Consider the following 14,588-nt stretch of genomic DNA (forward strand, 5'->3'; position numbering starts at 1 on the left):
GTTAAGGACGGGGCAGGGAGACTTTTGGCTGTTCTGAAAATCTGTTTTTTTCATTTTGCTGAAAAAGAAACAAACCTCCTCTGAAAGAATCTGTTTCAGGTTGAGCTGAACTTTTAACACACTGGTGAGAGCACACCTGGAGTGCTGTGTCCAGTTCTGGGCCAATCCAAGAAGGACATTGAGGTGCTGGAGCAAGCCCGGAAAAGGCACAAAGCTTTGAAGGATCTGGAGCAGAAGTCCTATGAGGTGACTGAGGCTGAGGGAGCTGTGGGTTCTCAGCCTGGAGAAAAGGAGGCTCAGGAGTGACCTTGTCACTCTCTACAACCACCTGAGAGGAAGCTGTGGCCAGGTGGGTCAGTCTCTTCTCCCAGGGAACTGGCAATAGGACGAGAGGACACAGTCTAAAACTATGGTTGGAAGGTTTAAGTTGGACATTCAAAGGAATTTCTTCACAGAGGGAGTGATTAGACCTTGGATGGGCTGCCCAGAGAGGTGGTGGAGTGTGACGGTGTTCACAGGGGTCTTCGGATGAGGGAAGAGACAAGGATCTGACTCCATGTTTCAGAATGCTTGATTTATTATTTTATTATATATATTATATTAAAACTATACTAAAAGAATAGAAGAAAGGATTTCATCAGAAGGCTAGCTGAGAATAGAATAGGAAAGAAAGATAAAGGCTTGTGGATCAGACAGAGCCCAAGCCAGCTCACTGTGATTGGCCATTAATTAGAAACAACCACATGAGACCAATCACAGATGCACCTGTTGCATTCCACAGCAGCAGATAACCATTATTTACATTTTGTTCCTGAGGTCTCTCAGATTCTCGGGAGGAAAAATCCTAAGAAAGGATTTTTCATAAAAAATGTCTGTGACAGTGAAGTCACCATCCCTGGAGGTGTTTAAGGAAAGACTGGATGTGGCTCTTGGTACCTTGGTCTGGTTGACAAGGGGGTGTTCAGGCACAGGTTGGACTCGATGATCTCAGAGGTCATTTCCAACCTCACTGATTCTGTGAATTGAGGAAGCACTGGTTTTTTTTTCCCTGTTTCACTACAAGAAGGAGCATTACTTAGTCAGACTTCTGTACTGAGTTCCAAACTTTTTCTTCTTTTTATTTTTTTTTTCCTAAAAGAGAATGCATCCAAACCTCATGCTTCAATCAGTGAGTTCTGAGTGCAGAATGCAGAGGGGCTTTGCTCATGGTGTCCATGAGTAACCTCATCCTCCCATTATTCAGCTCAATCTGGGCTATGCCCACTCCTTTGAAAACTGCCAGAGGTCAGACCAGCCCAGCTCCCTGGTGAAACCTCAAGCCAGGGCAAGGACAAGGACCTGAGCTTGCCACCTTCCCTGCCCACTGCCCCAGCAAAGCCCAGACAGTAAACATGGGGACCAGAAGGAAAAGTGGCTGGAAGCTGCAAGGAAAACCACAATCAATGGGAAATCAAAGTCATGGCCAAGGGCAGTGAAAAGATAGAGCACCTGGAGTACTTGAGACTCGCTGCAAAAAGGAGGGCCTCATCATAAAGCAATGATATCATTTACACAACAATTAAAGGTGGCAGAGTTCAGTGGCATTTGTTTATCAGCACTAAATGCAACAGCCAGTGGAGTGAGAAGTGATAAATCTGACACAGCCTCATTCCCACAGCACCTGACATCCCCTCCAAACCCAAATGTCCCCACTGCAATAGTGGGGTGCCTGTTGGAGAGGCCCCCTCAGGATGCCAGGGAAGGCCTGGAAGCCCAGAGTTCCACAACAAGGGCTGTGCTTGCTGCAGGACACCAAGCTGCAGGCTGCTGTGGGTTCAAAGAAAGGCACAGGGGACTATTTTCCCAGAAGAGGGGAAAAACAAGTGCAAAGAAACTGATTTCACCGGGACTGTTGCAGCAGAACCTGCACTTTAGCACCTCAGCAGCACAGCCAGGAGTAAATCAAACAACTGATGTCTTGTTTCAAGAGAACATAAAAGGGGCTTTTGTTAAGCAAAACAACAGGATGCATCTTTTTCCTTTCTGTGCTTTATGAACAAGACATCCGCTCGTTTTCATGGTGCCTGGATCAGGCTTCAAGGGGTAGCTGACCCACCTTGCTCAAGGATGCACCTGGGGCTGTTCCTTCCCAGTGACCCACAGCCACTCATGAGCTTTCTGGATCTGTTTTACACCATCAGCCACAACAGACAATGTTCTCATAGGCATGGAATAAATAATTTCCCATTTAATCCTGCTAATTATTTACACATCTTATGGTAGGGAGAGCCCCTGGGGGAATCACACACTTCACAATTAGTTTGATTATCCACCTTGATGAATGGCAAAAAGCCCATGTGAAGCAGAAACAAGGATTACAAAGCCTGGTCTTTGGAAGAGAAGGGAGAAAATGAGAGAGTTGACATTTGCAAATTCTGGATCCACCACTTAACTCTGTCAGGGACTTCTCTAGCTTGGAGCAAGTGAACATGCACTCCAAGCCCCTCTGAGCTGAACAGCAGCACAAACTCCTTCCACCTCTGCCTTGTCAGCTGAGACAGCAAATGCCGTGGGCAGAAAACATCTCTTTCTGTGTGCTTGGCACCCCTGGAAGCCTGACACCACCAGTGCCCCCCAAAGTCTGGGCTGTACCCACACCCCCACTTACCAGCCACCACCTGTAGCTGTCTTCTGGGATCAAGGCATTGTGTGAGGTCAGGAAAGGTTGCATAGTTGAGTTGAATCTCTGGTCGAACCAGAGGGAATGTCCCAGCTCGGAAATGCACGTGTGGCAGCTGCAGGGTCTCCTGGGGTACTTGAAGAGCTTCTGGACGTGCTCTGAGAACTGCACCACGAGATGTCGGGGGTCCCAGGTGGTGGAGGTCACCTGGTGAGTGTAGTTGAGCAGGAAGGATGTCACTGTGATCAGCAGGAAGGCGAAGGTGAACACTTTCACATTCCTCCTCCTCACCAAAACCATCTTTGCCCCTGGGGTTCTGGCTGAGAGCAGCACAGGGTTCAACTTAAGGCAAAAAGGACTGCAGCAGGTCCCTGCCAGTCACCACCCCAGCCCCAGGCTGAACTGATGGACTCCACTACTTCCAGCCATAAGGGAGAAGCTTCATCTTCCCCAGATGGCTTAAAAAAGGACAAGCTGGGTATTTCCTTTCACCTTCTCACAGTGCTTCCAAGCTCCTTCCACCTCTCCGTGTCCTGTGGCTAAACCTCTCCTGGTGAGGGTTTACTGAAGGCAGACCCTTGTCTTTCTGCATACAGAAATTAAAACTCAGGTTTTGTGTGTGAGAGCAAGCCATACATTAAAACAAGCAAATTGTAGAAAGGATTCTTTCCCTTGGAATTTAATTCTTGAAGAATTGGATCATCTGGGGTTGTACATTCCATCAGAGAGACATGCTCCAATGTCCATTTAAGCCATGGAGAGAAGTTTGCAACCTAGGGACACACAGATAAAAAAAGAAAGAAAAATTGTCAGATTTTTTTTTCATTCCTCCCAACGTGATTTCTCTGCTTTTCCTTCCCCATCCCAGAAATTCTGATCAGGTCAGAGCCCTCGAAACAGCAGCCCTGGTTTTAAGCTCTGCTCTGATATTTGCACACCGAGGAGTGTGAGGGTGAAATTTTGGAAAGGGCAGAGCATCGACCTGTGGACAGAGTCTCTTTGTATTGAATCAGCCTCCTGGCTCTGCTCTGGCCTTATTTGTGTTACAGTTTGTAGCTATTTGAATGACAATGAGTCCCCTCCCTCCTTCAGGCTGACCTTGATAGCCACAAGATATGCAGCAAAGTATTCAAAACTCAGACCAGCTGAACAGCAAGCACCCGGCAAAGGAAGAGGAGCAGGATGGGGAGGAAGATGAATCAGTTCTTTTCTCTTTTTTTCCCCAGCCAGCTTAATTTCTTAAGGATTGGGGTTGGATTTGAGATTAGAGAAAGCCAAGAAAAAACAGCTCATATGTCCTGGGACAAACAGGGGAAATCAAAGTATAAATGGCCTTTGTTTCACATGGAAAATTGCTCTTTTTTCTGTCAAGGAAAGGTAGGTGATAGCAGCTTGACCCCAGCCTAGGCAGAGAGGCATGGATCTGCTTTGGAGGTACAGAGGGACCCAGAGCTGCTCTCCCTTCCCCTCCTGGCAGCAGTGATTTAAACAAGTTTTTAGAAGTCATAAAATGAATCCCTTCATCCCACAGTGTTCTGTGGGAATGCCATTGTGGGACAGGCATCGTTTTGTGGGAAGAAAAACACGTTGTTTATAAAACTTCAGCTGTTTACAAAAAGTCCCAAAAGTGCCATTGCTTAAATAACACTCTTTGTTTTGTTGTTTTGTTTTTTTTAAAGGGTAGGAAAAAAATCACAGACGCAACCATGTCAGAATATGTGCAACTTATGAACAAATGAAAGCCCAGGGGGAGAAGTCTCATTCACTGCTCAGCTGCAGGCTTTAGCCCAGCAAAGAATAAGCAAAACTACAACTGTTACCATGAAACCTCACTATTTTAACCCATTCTGTGCATGCATTGAGGCAGGACCCCCCTCACTGCCTCCTGTTTACCCAGATAGGAGGGAAGTGCAGCTGCAGCATCCCCAGCTTTCCTGCTGCCTCCTCTCCTGGGCATCTGCCAGGAGCTGCCCCAGGCCAAACCACTTCACCACCACCTTGGAAACAGCTTGGATTTTAGAGGTGCTGTGTAAATATTTACAGAGTCCCACACAGCCAGTTCTGAGAACAGGAACCTCAGAGCTCATTTTTAAGCCTTGCCCCAGGCTTCTCCTCCCCAGCACATGATGGGCAGCATGTGCCCTTCAATTGGCTGCTGTTTGCCAAATGCCTCGGATTTATTTTAAGTCTGGCCCCTCCACGTGCATTTATAGGAGCTCAAGGGCTGACAAGTGGGTCAGGCAGGATAACAAAGGGCTGTATTAACCCCATCTGCTTGGGCTCTTGCACCAGTACATCAGGGAGCCGTCCTGCATTCACTTTAATGTTAGAGAGGGAAGTTTTTACACTAACCAGAAATCTTCTGAAGTATTCCCAGCTAAAATTCAGGAATCCCTGAAACTTTAGAGATGTGATGGGGACACTGTGCCTTGGAGAGTGAGAAAGGGAGCTCAGAGAGTAGCCCCAGTGCCCAGCCCCATCCACACCAGCTCCTTTCTGTGCTGCAGAACAGCCCCACACACATTTGCTTTCCAGCCTGCATGTGGTTGTGAGTCTAAACAAAAACACAGCCTCTAACAACCCCGAAAACATGCCCAATCCCAGAAGCAAAGTGATTTTCCATTTATGGAGTGGATAATTCAAGAGCTGTAACGCTGGCAGGTCAGCCCCCCACTGCTGCCAGTGCTGGGCCAAATCAGCATCTGCAAACACAGCTCCAGCTCTGCTCTGGGGCTTGGAGAGGAGAAGGGACAGGGATTATCCAGCCTGTCTTGGAAAAGCCTGTAAAGTGGAGTAGAGTTGATAAAACAGTCCTGGCCTCCAAAACAAGCACCCATTTGGCCAGATGTATTTATTTATTTATTGCAACTGTTATAAATTTATAACTCCAAGAGGAAGAAACCCAAACCAGTGTTTACACAATGGGCTACAATGTCTTCAAATTCCTAATCATCCTGTGTTTGTTTAGCATATGATGGGAAGGTAAGAAACCAGAGTTCCCAAGGCCCTTTTTCCTTGAGGATATGAACACTGGATACTCTATTTTAATTTACTAGTAACAGTTTCCTCTGGATGTTCATGCTTCCTATAGATACTTATGATAGAAATATATATAAAATATACACACACACACACACACATATATATATATATGCATATGTTAACAGAAAGGCTCCAGGGGCTATACATTTGATTTAGGGTGTGAGGAAAAGGATAACTGAAATGAGGAAAAGGATAACTGAAATGAATGTAAAACATTTTTTTTTTGAGTTCAGTATCACTTGGAGCTTTTTATTTTTTCTTGAAACACCTGGAAGTTCCAACCCAGGTATTATTACTTTTACTCTCCACAACATCTTCTCAGCCTGTCCCTGTGTCTATCTCCCTCCCTCTGCTCACACAAGATGCATAAATCTTTGCAAAAGTGTTTCCACAGGATTCACCAAGACAGTGGAAAGTGCAAGGTCAGAGACTGGTGTGGGAAAGCATGCAGGGATGCCAACCCCAGCTGCTGGGAATGTTTCACTTTTGGATACTACTTGTGATAGTTAAATTAAGCCATCACAACTAGCATGATACCAGCCACAGTCCTTATCACCATCCCTGGCATGACCTCAGCATTAGCACATCTGTGAACAGGCTGTTTTGGCCTCAGACCCAGAAACAATTTCTGGGGACTTAAGGCAGGGAGATTGAGTGCCCAGCCCTGAGAGATGAACAGAGCTCAGCCCTGCCTGCCTGCAGCTGTGCCTGTGCTCAGAGATCCAGCTCAGCCCAGGCACGCAGCAGGTTAAGCCACCTTAAGTGATTGGGTGCTTAAGGTCTTATTTCTGGGCTGGATTTTGCCTGCTACCTTCCCACTCCCTCCTCTTTAACCATGTCACTGTCCCCATGTGAGGCACCTCTGTGCCCCCCAGGGCAGTTTATTTATGCTGATAATACCCAGTGATGGGCAGGGAAAATGCAAAGGATCATGTCCCTGGGAGAGCAGAGAGGCAGGGTCAGAAGAAGAGACAAGTTCCTCCAAACTCAGTAACTCAGTCCTGAGCGTAGAAGTGGGTCCAGGATGATTAAATGGTTGTGAGAGTTGAGCTTAATCTTCTGTCTACATTTCACATTCTGAAAGATACCAGGATCAATCAATTGTGATTGTCATCGTCTTCTCAAGTTTTAGAAAGAAGACCAGAAGACCTTTTTTTTTTCTTTTTCTTTTTTTTTTAGTGTTTTTTTTTTTTTCCCCCTCCTCCAAGACAGACTTTATTTGCGTTGTAAACTCACAATTTGCATTGTAAACTCACAATTTGAAGAATGTCCCTGGTCCCCTGCAACTCGGTAATCAACAAAGATAAAACCCCATCGGTTCAATGGACTAATACAAAGCAATTCTTAACACCTTAAGGAAATACTATTTTATACAAATCCACCTACAAATGCAATGTATTCTCAGTGCACTTGTCAGGTTGTTTGACAAAAGCTCATCTGCACACCCACAAAGGAGCACAGAAAAAAATGGGAACCTAAATAATGCTCCAGGCCCAGCCCAGGAGCATCAACTGCACCAGCCCAAAGGAGCCTGGGGGCACAGGGACAGGTGGGAACCTGACACAAGGACTCCAAGAAGGGACACCCTGCCTGCATCCCTCCCAGGGCTGGCCCTGCACAGCCTCAGCCTCAGGCATGAAACGCACCCAGGTGAGTCAGCTCTGCCTTTGGGACTGAGATTTGCTGCTGCCTTGGGCATGGAACAGCTCATGGGGTGCAGGGGAAGGGCATTAGGGCATTACACAACACCTGTGTGGTCAGCCACACAATATTAATGTTAATGGTTAATAATAACCATTCTGTAATGGTTAGTTTTTTAAAATTTCTTTTAATGGGTGGGCCTTAGACAAAATGCACGAAGAAAATAATAATGAAAAAAATTGAGAAAAAAATCACCATACTACTACCACTCATCCCCCCACACTGTAAATGCACCAGTAAACTGGTGTTTGGCCCTTTTTGATGCCCACTTTCCCAGCAAAGAAAAGCTTTGTACCAGCACCACGTTGAGGAGATCTTTGTCAGCCTGTGTTAGATGCTGGTGATTCAGGATCCAGTTTTTCTGTCTGTAACTCACAGTAAGGCCCTGGTGTGAAATGCACTCTCTGGTTTAGTTGCCAGCACTTTCCAGACACTGTGTCAGGCAGAGCAGCACAAAGGCAGCAGCAGGGAACAGCACCATCCCAGCACAGAGACACTGCCAGTGCTCCATGCAGGGCCTGAACTGCTCAGAGGTCCCAAAATCCTTTAGAGTCAAACCTCACATATCCTCCTGCCCTGCTGGAATCTGGAAATGGACAGTGTGACCTGCTGCAGCTCTCTCATGACTGATGGTGGCCATCACACAACCTCTGGTCATCCCACAGTATTTTATAGCTGGAAACTCTACACTTGAAGGAGTAAGTTCAAGACTTGCTGCAATTTTGGCTAGAAAGGCCTCAGCAGCAGAACTGCAAGTGCCCATTTTCAGAAACACAGCTCAGATTCCTGCCCTGTAAAGCCTAAAGAGATTAAGTAGTTTCTCAGCTAAGCCACTGACAGCAATAAATTTGACAACACTACAGTATGTCCCTAAGCATCCTTCCTGCCGTTTGAGGACTTTTTTCCTGTCCACACTTCTTGTGCGCAACTACTTGAGCAACCCTTGGTCTCAAAGCCCTGTCCTGGGAGGTTCAATCTTGCCTTCCTGAACCCACAAGGGCCCAGAGCAGCCATGAAAGATCTCGTTCTAGGAGAGCAAAAAGCACATCCCTGGAAAAACACACATAAATTCACACCCCAGGTCTGTGCTAGGCCTGGAGGGAAAAAATGGAGGGAACTGTTTCACTCCAAACCACAGGCATGTCTGCCCTGCCCAGGCTCATCACTGCCTGGCTCCCCTGACCAGAGCTGGCCGACATTTAGAAAGGAACATTTCCTTGGTCTGACACCTCACAAGAGACCTCTGAGCTCTTGCTCTGTGAGACAGAATGGGAATTACAGGACAGCCTGGTAGGCAATCAGAGCTGAGCACAGGGAGTGAGCCTGGATCTTAACCAGATGATGTTGGGACCCTGTCAGACCTCTGCTCCATGTCCTCAGCCCCAGCAGGTCAGTCCCACCAAGCTCTGAGAGCCCTGCCCATATGGGGCACCAAAAGCCACCATGTGACACAATTTTGAAAAAGCACAAGGTGCAACATCCCTTTCCTTCCTTCCTTCCTTCCTTCCTTCCTTCCTTCCTTCCTTCCTTCCTTCCTTCCTTCCTTCCTTCCTTCCTTCCTTCCTTCCTTCCTTCCTTCCTTCCTTCCTTCCTTCCTTCCTTCCTTCCTTCCTTCCTTCCTTCCTTCCTTCCTTCCTTCCTTCCTTCCTTCCTTCCTTCCTTCCTTCCTTCCGCCACTTCCTTCCTTCCTTCCGCCACTTCCTTCCTTCCGCCACTTCCTTCCTTCCTTCCTTCCTTCCTTCCTTCCTTCCTTCCTTCCTTCCTTCCTTCCTTCCTTCCTTCCTTCCTTCCTTCCTTCCTTCCTTCCTTCCTTCCTTCCTTCCTTCCTTCCTTCCTTCCTTCCTTCCTTCCTTCCTTCCTTCCTTCCTTCCTTCCTTCCTTCCTTCCTTCCTTCCTTCCTCCCTCCCTCCCTCCCTCCCTCCCTCCCTCCCTCCCTCCCTCCCTCCCTCCCTCCCTCCCTCCCTCCCTCCCTCCCTCCCTCCCTCCCTCCCTCCCTCCCTCCCTCCCTCCCTCCCTCCCTCCCTCCCTCCCTCCCTCCCTCCCTTCCTTCCTTCCTTCCTTCCTTCCTTCCTTCCGACACTTACTTCCTTCCTTCCTTCCTTCCTTCCGCCACTTCCTTCCGCCACTTACTTCCTTCCTTCCTTCCTTCCTTCCTTCCTTCCTTCCTTCCTTCCTTCCTTCCTTCCTTCCTTCCTTCCTTCCTTCCTTCCTTCCTTCCTTCCTTCCTTCCTTCCTTCCTTCCTTCCTTCCTTCCTTCCTTCCTTCCTTCCTTCCGACACTTCCTTCCTTCCTTCCTTCCTTCCTTCCTTCCTTCCTTCCTTCCTTCCTTCCTTCCTTCCTTCCTTCCTTCCTTCCTTCCTTCCTTCCTTCCTTCCTTCCTTCCTTCCTTCCTTCCTTCCTTCCTTCCTTCCTTCCTTCCTTCCGACACTTACTTCCTTCCTTCCGACACTTCCTTCCTTCCTTCCTTCCTTCCTTCCTTCCTTCCTTCCTTCCTTCCTTCCTTCCTTCCTTCCTTCCTTCCTTCCTTCCTTCCTTCCTTCCTTCCTTCCTTCCTTCCTTCCTTCCTTCCTTCCTTCCTTCCTTCCTTCCTTCCTTCCGACACTTCCTTCCTTCCGACACTTCCTTCCTTCCTTCCGACACTTCCTTCCTTCCTTCCTTCCTTCCTTCCTTCCGACACTTACTTCCTTCCTTCCGACACTTACTTCCTTCCTTCCTTCCTTCCTTCCGACACTTCCTTCCTTCCTTCCTTCCTTCCTTCCTTCCTTCCGACACTTCCTTCCTTCCTTCCTTCCGACACTTCCTTCCTTCCTTCCTTCCTTCCTTCCTTCCTTCCTTCCTTCCTTCCTTCCTTCCTTCCTTCCTTCCTTCCTTCCTTCCTTCCTTCCTTCCTTCCTTCCTTCCTTCCTTCCTTCCTTCCTTCCTTCCTTCCTTCCTTCCTTCCTTCCTTCCTTCCTTCCTTCCTTCCTTCCTTCCTTCCTTCCTTCCTTCCTTCCTTCCGACACTTCCTTCCTTCCTTCCTTCCTTCCTTCCTTCCTTCCTTCCTTCCTTCCTTCCTTCCTTCCTTCCTTCCTTCCTTCCTTCCTTCCTTCCTTCCTTCCTTCCTTCCTTCCTTCCTTCCTTCCTTCCTTCCTTCCTTCCTTCCTTCCTTCCTTCCTTCCGACACTTACTTCCTTCCTTCCGACACTTACTTCCTTCCTTCCTTCCTTCCTTCCTTCCTTCCTTCCGACACTTACTTCCTTCCTTCCTTCCGACACTTACTTCCTTCCGACACTTCCTTCCTTCCTTCCTTCCTTCCTTCCTTCCTTCCTTCCTTCCTTCCTTCCTTCCTTCCTTCCTTCCTTCCTTCTTCCTTCCTTCTTCCTTCCTTCCTTCCTTCCTTCCTTCCTTCCTTCCTTCCTTCCTTCCTTCCTTCCGACACTTACTTCCTTCCGACACTTCCTTCCTTCCGACACTTACTTCCGACACTTCCTTCCTTCCTTCCGACACTTCCTTCCTTCCTTCCGACACTTCCTTCCTTCCTTCCTTCCGACACTTCCTTCCTTCCTTCCTTCCGACACTTCCTTCCTTCCTTCCTTCCGACACTTCCTTCCTTCCTTCCTTCCGACACTTCCTTCCTTCCTTCCTTCCTTCCTTCCTTCCTTCCTTCCTTCCTTCCTTCCTTCCTTCCTTCCTTCCTTCCTTCCTTCCTTCCTTCCTTCCTTCCTTCCTTCCTTCCTTCCTTCCTTCCTTCCTTCCTTCCTTCCTTCCTTCCTTCCTTCCTTCCTTCCTTCCGCCACTTCCTTCCGCCACTTCCTTCCGCCACTTCCTTCCGCCACTTCCTTCCGCCACTTCCTTCCTTCCTTCCGCCACTTCCTTCCGCCACTTCCTTCCGCCACTTCCTTCCTTCCGCCACTTCCTTCCTTCCTTCCGCCACTTCCTTTCCTTCCGCCACTTCCTTCCTTCCGCCACTTCCTTCCGCCACTTCCTTCCTTCCGCCACTTCCTTCCGCCACTTCCTTCCGCCACTTCCTTCCGCCACTTCCTTCCGCCACTTCCTTCCTTCCTTCCTTCCTTCCTTCCTTCCTTCCTTCCTTCCTTCCTTCCTTCCTTCCTTCCTTCCTTCCTTCCTTCCTTCCTTCCTTCCTTCCTTCCTTCCTTCCTTCCTTCCTTCCTTCCTTCCTTCCTTCCTTCCTTCCTTCCTTCCTTCCGACACTTCCTTCCGACACTTCCTTCCGACACTTCCTTCCGACACTTCCTTCCGACACTTCCTTCCGACACTTCCTTCCTTCCGACACTTCCTTCCTTCCGACACTTCCTTCCTTCCGACACTTCCTTCCTTCCGACACTTCCTTCCGCCACTTCCTTCCTTCCGCCACTTCCTTCCTTCCGCCACTTCCTTCCGCCACTTCCTTCCTTCCGCCACTTCCTTCCTTCCTTCCTTCCGCCACTTCCTTCCTTCCTTCCTTCCGCCACTTCCTTCCTTCCTTCCTTCCGCCACTTCCTTCCTTCCTTCCTTCCGCCACTTCCTTCCTTCCTTCCTTCCGCCACTTCCTTCCTTCCTTCCTTCCGCCACTTCCTTCCTTCCTTCCTTCCGCCACTTCCTTCCTTCCTTCCTTCCGCCACTTCCTTCCTTCCTTCCTTCCGCCACTTCCTTCCTTCCTTCCTTCCGCCACTTCCTTCCTTCCTTCCTTCCGCCACTTCCTTCCTTCCTTCCTTCCGCCACTTCCTTCCTTCCTTCCTTCCTTCCTTCCTTCCTTCCTTCCTTCCTTCCTTCCTTCCTTCCTTCCTTCCTTCCTTCCTTCCTTCCTTCCTTCCTTCCTTCCTTCCTTCCTTCCTTCCTTCCTTCCTTCCTTCCTTCCTTCCTTCCTTCCTTCCTTCCTTCCGCCACTTCCTTCCGCCACTTCCTTCCTTCCGCCACTTCCTTCCTTCCGCCACTTCCTTCCTTCCTTCCTTCCTTCCTTCCTTCCTTCCTTCCTTCCTTCCTTCCTTCCTTCCTTCCTTCCTTCCTTCCTTCCTTCCTTCCTTCCTTCCTTCCTTCCTTCCTTCCTTCCTTCCTTCCTTCCGCCACTTCCTTCCTTCCTTCCTTCCTTCCTTCCTTCCTTCCTTCCTTCCTTCCTTCCTTCCTTCCTTCCTTCCTTCCTTCCTTCCTTCCTTCCTTCCTTCCTTCCTTCCTTCCTTCCTTCCTTCCTTCCTTCCTTCCTTCCTTCCTTCCGCCACTTCCTTCCGCCACTTCCTTCCGCCACTTCCTTCCGCCACTTCCTTCCTTCCGCCACTTCCTTCCTTCCGCCACTTCCTTCCTTCCGCCACTTCCTTCCTTCCGCCACTTCCTTCCTTCCGCCACTTCCTTCCTTCCGCCACTTCCTTCCTTCCGCCACTTCCTTCCTTCCGCCACTTCCTTCCTTCCGCCACTTCCTTCCTTCCGCCACTTCCTTCCTTCCGCCACTTCCTTCCTTCCGCCACTTCCTTCCTTCCGCCACTTCCTTCCTTCCTTCCTTCCTTCCTTCCTTCCTTCCTTCCTTCCTTCCTTCCTTCCTTCCTTCCTTCCTTCCTTCCTTCCTTCCTTCCTTCCGCCACTTCCTTCCGCCACTTCCTTCCGCCACTTCCTTCCGCCACTTCCTTCCGCCACTTCCTTCCGCCACTTCCTTCCTTCCGCCACTTCCTTCCTTCCGCCACTTCCTTCCTTCCGCCACTTCCTTCCTTCCGCCACTTCCTTCCTTCCTTCCGCCACTTCCTTCCTTCCTTCCGCCACTTCCTTCCTTCCTTCCGCCACTTCCTTCCTTCCTTCCTTCCTTCCTTCCTTCCTTCCTTCCTTCCTTCCTTCCTTCCTTCCTTCCTTCCTTCCTTCCTTCCTTCCTTCCTTCCTTCCTTCCTTCCGCCACTTCCTTCCTTCCTTCCTTCCGCCACTTCCTTCCGCCACTTCCTTCCTTCCTTCCTTCCTTCCTTCCTTCCTTCCTTCCTTCCTTCCTTCCTTCCTTCCTTCCTTCCTTCCTTCCTTCCTTCCTTCCTTCCTTCCTTCCTTCCTTCCTTCCTTCCTTCCTTCCTTCCTTCCTTCCTTCCTTCCTTCCTTCCTTCCTTCCTTCCTTCCTTCCTTCCGCCACTTCCTTCCTTCCGCCACTTCCTTCCGCCACTTCCTTCCTTCCTTCCTTCCGCCACTTCCTTCCTTCCTTCCTTCCGCCACTTCCTTCCTTCCTTCCTTCCGCCACTTCCTTCCTTCCTTCCTTCCTTCCTTCCTTCCTTCCTTCCTTCCTTCCTTCCTTCCTTCCTTCCTTCCTTCCTTCCTTCCTTCCTTCCTTCCTTCCTTCCTTCCTTCCTTCCTTCCTTCCTTCCTTCCTTCCTTCCTTCCTTCCTTCCTTCCTTCCTTCCTTCCTTCCTTCCTTCCTTCCTTCCGCCACTTCCTTCCGCCACTTCCTTCCGCCACTTCCTTCCGCCACTTCCTTCCGCCACTTCCTTCCTTCCTTCCTTCCTTCCTTCCTTCCTTCCTTCCGCCACTTCCTTCCGCCACTTCCTTCCGCCACTTCCTTCCTTCCGCCACTTCCTTCCTTCCGCCACTTCCTTCCTTCCGCCACTTCCTTCCTTCTGCCACTTCCTTCCTTCCGCCACTTCCTTCCCTCCATCCCTCCATCCCTCCATTACATTATGGATTCCACATAATTCCTCATCCCTGGCAGTGTTCAAGGCCAGTCTGACTGGGGTCCTGAGCAGCCTGCTCTAGTGGAAGGTGTCCCTGCCCATAGCAGACGGGGGTTGAAAACAGAAAATCTCTAAGTCTCCCCTCAACACAAACCATTCTAAGATTAATTAAAATCAGACTGTGTTTTGTCTCCCAGAGCTCACTGGCTCTCTTCTCCTGGCCATCATTACATCCTCACAGAGATGGCCTGTGTGCTGCTCTCCTGGGTGCTCACAGACAGAAAGGCAGACCCAAGTCTCACCTGCCATTTAATCAGGGAGAAAATGATCTGTTACTCCTCTGCCCCATCACTGACCATGCTGAGAGGCATAAATCTGTTTGCTTGCCACTGTCAAATGGCATGGCAGCATTGAAATCAGGCAAGGTAGTTGGTATATTGCTCTCAGATTTATTAAAATGTCCACTCCAAGCAACTTTTGCCTGGAAAACAAAAGCATTCAGGAGCATTTAAGCCATGAGAAAAAGTAGTTTCAGAAAAATTTGAATGCAGCAGCTCCTCTGTGCTTCCTGAATGTGA

The 14,588-nt window shown here is 49.2% G+C and overlaps 1 protein-coding gene across 3 annotated transcripts in view; it reads right to left on the reverse strand.

Moving 5' to 3' along the window:
- Nucleotides 1-14,588, reverse strand: part of ST3GAL1 (ST3 beta-galactoside alpha-2,3-sialyltransferase 1) — an 84,055-nt gene that overhangs the window by 23,090 nt on the left and 46,377 nt on the right. For all 3 annotated transcript variants that reach the window (XM_063174474.1, XM_063174491.1, XM_063174483.1), the window contains exon 2: nt 2,648-3,432. In XM_063174474.1, coding sequence (XP_063030544.1) covers nt 2,648-2,959 — 312 coding nt within the window. In that variant the 5' untranslated portion in view covers nt 2,960-3,432. The remainder of the gene's footprint in view (nt 1-2,647; nt 3,433-14,588) is intronic.

This window comes from Melospiza melodia, chromosome 1 (assembly GCF_035770615.1).
Source record: "Melospiza melodia melodia isolate bMelMel2 chromosome 1, bMelMel2.pri, whole genome shotgun sequence".
Lineage (NCBI taxonomy): Eukaryota > Metazoa > Chordata > Aves > Passeriformes > Passerellidae > Melospiza > Melospiza melodia.